Here is a 7194-nt window from a genome sequence, read left to right on the forward strand (position 1 = left end):
CTACCACATTGGAGATGTCTTATAGCGGGTTTCCATGGTTTTTTTTAGCAGAAATGGCCAGGACCTGATGACAAGAGCCTTATTGCATATACCGTTTTGTGCTTGCATGACACCGCAGAGGCTGCATACGGGGTTGGAACAAGCGCTGAAGCACCGTGTCCACACCGTTTCGAGAGCATGAAAGCAGCAGCCGTTTTGAGACCATCTCCCCCATGAAACCTGAAGATGCATGTGTATGTAGCCCCGCTATGACAAACCGCCACGTGATATTACAGTTAACATCAGTTCCAGCCCCGAGAGCCCAAGATCGGCTTCTATTCAAAAATGCCCCGTGGAAGGAAATCAACACCCGGATTGCCACTGCGCTGGAGACAGTCCCAACGGAGGGCACAGTACAAGAGAGGACGGATAGGCTCATGTCAGTAGTGCAGGAAGCGGTAGAGGATCTAACCCCGAAGGCCAAACCTTCGCATACGCGAAGAGGTGGCGGACGACAGACCTCACACAGCCCCGTCGCATCCACACAAACCGGAGGAACCGGGCACGCTCAGCGAGACGGTGGGTCAGATCAATGACGCGTTGGAGACACGGCCGAAGGAGCGGCAAAACAGTTTCATGATGCTATTCGGCAGCAGAAGAAGACCCACTGGAACGATTTCCTCGTGGACAACGACAATATCTGGAAGGCTGCGAAGTATCTGAAGTCTGGCGATGAAGCAGCATTCGGCAAGATACCGCAGCTAGCGAGGGTGGACGGTACCCACACTATCAACGCCAACGAGCAAGCAGAAGAATTACTCACCACCTTCTTCCCTTCCCTACCAGACTACATCGAAGAGGAAGGGGAGAAACCCCAGCGTGACTCGGCCGTCACTATGCCGGAGGTCACAATGGAGGAAGTCGAGCGCCAGATTTTCGCGACGAAATCGTGGAAGGCACCTGGTGAAGATGGACTACCGGCTATGGCCTGGAAGCAGGTATGGCCTGTCGTCGAACACAGAGTCCTGGCAATTTTCCGCGCATCACTGGAACAAGGCGTGCAGCCTGACCAATGGAAGCATGCCAAGATCATCCCATGCAAGAAACCAGGCAAAGGAGACTACACCAGCGCCAAGGCGTGAGGGCCTATCTCACCCCTCGCCACACTTAGCAAGATTATTAAATTAGTTATTACTAAAAGAAGTTTGATATATAGTAGAAACCTACAGCCTACTGCCTGTAAACTACTTCGGAGCCCTAAAGCAGAGGTTAGCTAGATAAGCATTAATTTTACTGTAAGAACAGATTTATACAGCATAAAGAGGTCGCTAGGTTATCAGCCTTGTAAGCTTAGACGTAAAGGGCGCCTATAACGGAGTATGTAAGGAGAGACTAGTTCAAAGAATAAAAGCCAGGGGCATTTCGGAGGATCTCCTTTACTGGGTGGAGGCTTTCTATTCTAACAGGACAGTAATGATCCAAGTTAATAGCTATGCATCAGAACCACGGAGTTTACCTCAAGCTAGTCTTCCAAAAGGCTCCCCTCTGTCTCCAGTCCTTTTTCTATTCTTCAACGCTGACCTCATCTAAAAAAAGATAGACTGGTGCGGGGGGCTATTACCTTCGTCGACGACTTCACGGCGTAGGTCGCTAGTTTAACAGTAGAGATAATAGCGTACTGGCGTGGGAAAGGAGAAGTAGCGTAACATTTAAAGTAGAGAAAACAGCGGTGATCTACTTTACCGGAAAGCACACAAGTCCGAATCAGAGCCTTTCATCATTAAGGGACTAGCGGTCCATCCGACAGCCTATGTTAAGATCCTCGGAGTTATAATGGATGCAGGGCTTAGATTCAGGGAACATATAGCGAGACCGGCGTCCAAAGGACTTAAGGCTGTAATAGAGCTAAAGAGACTTCGAGGCCTAACCCCCGCGACAGTGTGATAGCTATTTACGGCTACCGTGGCACTGGTGGTAGACTACGCGTCGAATTTTTGGATACACAAATCCAAAGACTGAGCGGCAGCAGCAGTCAATTAAGTCCAAAAGGTCAGAGCGCAGGCGATTATAGGAGCGTTCATCACTATTGCCATAAGCGTAGCAGAGGCGGAAGCTCATATCACCAGTACACTAGAGCGTTTCATGAGCAGGGCCATAAAGCTGTGGACCGACCTCCATGCTTTACCCCAAACGAACCCCTCCGTAGGACGACGTCACGGATACGAAAGTTTCGACGATTCCACTGTTCGCCGTTCTACCACCTGGCGACCGCGCTCAATGAGATTCCGATGGAGGAGCTGGAAACGGTCAACCCATTCACACTGTCACCGTGGACAGAGAGAATACAGATCATCACCGAACACAATGACCACGCAACATCGACGCGAGCCGACGATAATGCTACGGTGCGCATCGCTGTCAGTAGCTCAGCACGAAATGAGTTGGTTAGGGTCGGTAGAGCTATTGAGGTGCCAGTTTTGACACCCGAGACGTTCTCATTCACCCACAGCATGAGGACAGATCAAAATACGTCCTCTGGAGAATTAGTTGCGCGGCGTACGCGTTCGGTTTCTGCCAAACCTTAGAGCGCAGAACGTGGCGTTACTTACGAGCAACAAAGCCGTGGTGCAGACGCTTCGAAACCCCCGCCAACAGTCCGGCCAAGAGTATGTTCGCTGCATCTACGAGGCGGTTACTCGACTTCGAGAAACCGGGAACACCATTGCAGCCGTTTGGCTTCCTAACAGTCTTGAGAACGGCCTCCTGAAGAAAGCCAAAATAGAAGCGCGCAAGGCTAGCCAAGAGGGTGCCTCGCTAGAAAAACAGTTCCCAAGATACAGTCCACCACCCTTAATACTGCGAGGCGTCAACTGCGGGTAGAGAGGCGACTCCGGAAAATGGTGGAAAACTCTCCAAGGAAATTGACAAAGTTACCCGGCAAACATACCCGAGATTTATACGACAACCTTTCCTAGACAGAGGTAAGCATGCTAGCCTAGCTTAGGACAGGCATGTCGAGGTTGAATGCATCACTCTTCCGAATCAGAGTAGTCCCCTCACCTCAATGCGCGTATGGATACCTGAATGAAACGGTTGAGTACTTCCTCCTCCGATGCATACGATGGGCAACACAACGCGCTGAGATACTTCTACGACCTGACACACAAAGAGACAACATCTCCTTCCATCTGGGAGGAAAGACGACAGCAGATGGCGACGACTGAAAGACAAACATGAAAGCTGTGCCAGCTAAGACACGCTTCGCGAAGGCCACGGGCCCATTGGATAATGCGTGATCCTTAATAAGAACCCAATGCACCAACGCCCTCTTCCTTTCTACTAACCCAAACCACAGTCACCTCGTGCCGATAACAGCAGGCGCCACTTCAGTCGCTGTAGATAGGACTCTGAACACTTGAAGAATAGCCTTCCAGCAGCTCGCTTGAAAACACTAAAACCCACGAGAAACCGGCGGAAAGGCGGAGCACGACAAAGCGAGACCGAGAAGAGAATTCTGTATGGGCTTTCGAAAATCTAGAGAACCCTCAGGAAGTAACCATATACGATAGAATATAGTGCCTGATTAGCTTTAGGCCACCAGGCATAATAAACTTGTGTGTGTGTGTGTGTGTTATAGTTAGAGTCGCTGGCTGATATATGCAAGACAACCGGGCTTAGAGCGATCATCTATCAAGAGGCGTTTAGACTAAAAGAAGACGTGGTAAGATCTCCATGGCTAAACATCTGCAATTCACCTTGACTAGATGAGCCATAGGTTCAGAAACCTTCGCCGACAACGGGCAGACAATCGAACATAAATAGCATATCGAAATCCTTGGCGTAATCCTTGTCATTGGGTACCTGTCAGGTCCAGGACGGGAAACACATTGCCAGATTAGCGACCAAGGAATCAGGAGTCTTGTTGGAGCTGAATCCGCTGGCAGATCCGCAGTGGCAGATTCGCTGTTACGGTGGTCACCGGTGGTACATTACACCTCCAATGTCAAGAGGCACGAAGTACCGGATCACAGCAGCATTCAATTATGTACAAGAGAACCGGGCGCAGGCGATCATAGGAACATCCTCGAGTCGCCACGAGCGTAACCGAGGCGGAGGCTTACCTTACCAGCCTAAAGGAATGACTCTAGGCAGACATCTATATACTACCAGCTAGAGGCAAGCCTAATCCGCAACTAACTAAGCGGAAGTACATATTCCCATAACTCCACTGCCCCCATTTAAGAGCCGGCTACTTCACTTGAGTAGTATTAATGAAGCATCTGAGAATCATCGATCCGATCAGGGTAGCGCCCTGGATGTATCGTGTTGGGCTAAATAGAACCCGTTCTCGGGAGAATTGGCAGCTACTACGCACGAGCCAAGGTTTTTGCCTAATTGTTGTAAGGATGGCCTATAGCCTCCGCCTCTCCCCACTACTAGGCGTCTACTAGTAGACTATGTGGGTACATCGACGAATCCACCGAATGACTGCGAGAAGATGGAAATGCGAAGTCCGGTCTGGCGCACGGCAATCCACGAGGACCGGCTGCTGAAGTCAGGGAAACAGGATTCCCGAAGATGCGATGCAATGTCCTCGGTACCGCAAAAGCAAAGCCACGCCCAGAAAGCCGCCTGTCGGACCACGTCGGAAAACACTCTAAGGAGATCGACACAGCCTAGGAGGCAATGTAAGAAGTCTATGACAAGTACCTGGATGGAAGCAAGCGTTCTGAACCAGCTGAGCAAGGGCACATCAAGACTGAATGAGTTTGTCATTTGGATCAAGGCGATACCATCACATCACGTGCATGCAGACAGGGAACAGAGACAGTAGAACGCCTTCATCTTCGATGTGTGCAATAGGCAACACGACACAGTGAGATCCTCCAATACACTGACGTGCATAGTGATCATGTCTCTTTCCACCAAGGAGGAGACCCAGTATCAGACAGACACTATTGGAAGCCAGACATGAGAAAGGTCCAAGTCATGATACGATTCATAAAGGCCAATGGCCGACTGGAAAACACGTAATCCCCAGACATGGGCCCAACACATTATCCACTTCATTAACCCCACTCAACTTTGTACCACAGAGAGCATGCGCCAGTCAAGCCTATGGACTCTGATCACTAGGAGAGTTGCCCTCAAGTATGCCTGCTAATACAACCAAAAGGTACCTGCGGAGCCCTGGAACAAGGGGTTTTAAGGGCTAGGATAGGGGCTCGAGGCCACGGAGGCGTATATATCAGGGGCTGCGGATGGCCCTTTATCAGGACCTATGGATACTACGAGGTTGACCGGGGATCGCCTACTGTTTGGTCGTAGAAGGCCAGGGGAAGGGACCAAGCGTAGCGAGGAGCTAGTTCTAAGGAGAGCTAACGGTTCACATATCGAGGAAGGGCATCGATTATTCTACCTATCTAGAGACCCCCAAGAGATCAACAGTTGACCTTCACTCGTCGCGAGACTCCTCTGACACCCTCCCAGCTGCGGAGGGCCAGATTTCAGATGTATTCCTATTGCCTACCTAACAATTGAGTGCGGATATCACCGTCGGAAGACCTCTTCACTCTGTTACTAACCCGCTTTGACACAAAATCTCAGAACACGAGCGAATGGCGGAAACGGAGGAGGCAAGGATTAACTGAGTATCTTATGGGCTCTTGAGACCTTAAGTCATCCCGAAGGAAGAGGCCATATACACAACAGATAGTGCTATATTGGTCTGCACGCCACCAAGTGTGAAAAGCAGGTGTATGTGATGACACAGAGAAAGACTGAGTTTTGCGCGTTGGCACACGCTGGCCTCCGAGTCCCCGAAGCTTAGCTGTGAGTTACGGTGCATAATACGAACTGAAAACTTAAATTTCGGAAGTCGTTGTTGGCCTCGAATGAGCGAGCTGGGCGATCACACCAGAGGTTGGATACCACTAAAGGGCATCGTTCAAGTTAACTTGTCGCATGTTGAAAAGCCAACTGCGCCTCTTCAATTTCAAATTAGCCGTTTTCTCATGGCAAGCGAGGAGGGCAATTATATAAAGTGAATGAAAACGCTTTCTTTGATGCTGCTAGCTCTCTTGCATAGTACAGTGTGTACTGGCCACACACCTCGTCCTACCCTCCACTTTACCTCTTGCCTTGCACCACTATGAGGGTCATCACTATAGCTATAAGCTGCCCCCTGCCTGATTGGGCCACATTGGAAGAGTTACAGGACCACAGTAAGCGTCTAGGTGGTAAATACCATAAGAAGTTGACCTCCCACACCAAGGTGCTATGCTCCAGTCACCGCCAGCTACGGAATCCAGCCGGACGCCTTTCTTGCTAATGAGCAAGAGACCATTATTGTTCCTCCAGACTAGCTTTTGGAGTCTTGGCGCGAGGCTGAACACTTGGATACCAATGAGTTTGTGGCTCTTAGACCTCCCATCATGATGAAGCAGCTGACATGGAAGAAACAGACTTTTGGTGAGCCACACGACAGCCAGGCTCGTGACCTTGTGACTTTGCGAAAAAGGCACGGGCATGGCCTTGGGCTACCAGCGAGGTTTCCACGGTAGCGTGGACCCCCGCATGGTCAGTCTTTCGTTCTTAGTTGAATCAAGAACGTTGTGTCGCACAGGTTATAATTCTGCTTGCTAGTCATTTCCGTCGTTGACATTCAATGAGGTGCACCTTTCGTAGAGTGCTTGATCATAACATGACTAAAAGCCTGCATTTTATTGGCTACGATGGGTCGACTTGATATCACAAGCGACCCCACCATCCGTTTTGCAGGCCTTCGGCGTGTCAGGTTCAGTCCCCCCCCCCGCCAAATTCACGCCCGCTCATTTCCCCTTCAGTTGAGAGCTCTCCACGCAGCTACCAGCTTTCTGCCCAGAGGGCAACCAAACGGGGAGGTGGTCGCTGTGGAAAGAGGCAGGTATCGACATGTGACAGAAGAGGAGAGGAGAAAAGGAAGAAAAACTGTCAGATACTCGATGCCTCACGTATCGTATTCGTCACTTCTGGCCGAGTCCTCACATTAAAAGGACCTCTTGGTGGTTGTAACTTGGTTGATCCTTGTTTTGTACTGGTTCTGTCGAGTGACAAACTTAACCCCACTCCTTCACCGCCCTGCGGCAGAATGGAGAAATATTCAATAAACCCGATTTCAGACACGCTTAAAAGCAGGATCCAAGCATCAATCCGACACACCCCCCCAGTTGTGGG

The 7194-nt window shown here is 50.2% G+C and overlaps 1 protein-coding gene across 1 annotated transcript; it reads left to right on the top strand.

Annotated features, from left to right (window-relative positions):
* Positions 1–212: 212 nt before the first annotated feature.
* Positions 213–1256, top strand: VDBG_10101 (conserved hypothetical protein; the record flags this gene model as incomplete). The annotated part of the gene is made up of 3 exons (XM_002999596.1): positions 213–233; positions 636–977; positions 1209–1256. 3 exons carry the CDS (start codon positions 213–215, stop codon positions 1254–1256), a joined length of 411 nt encoding a protein of 136 aa, XP_002999642.1.
* Positions 1257–7194: the final 5938 nt, after the last annotated feature.

The sequence above is a fragment of the Verticillium alfalfae genome, genomic scaffold (genome assembly GCF_000150825.1).
Source record: "Verticillium alfalfae VaMs.102 supercont1.19 genomic scaffold, whole genome shotgun sequence".
In the NCBI taxonomy this organism is placed as follows: domain Eukaryota; kingdom Fungi; phylum Ascomycota; class Sordariomycetes; order Glomerellales; family Plectosphaerellaceae; genus Verticillium; species Verticillium alfalfae.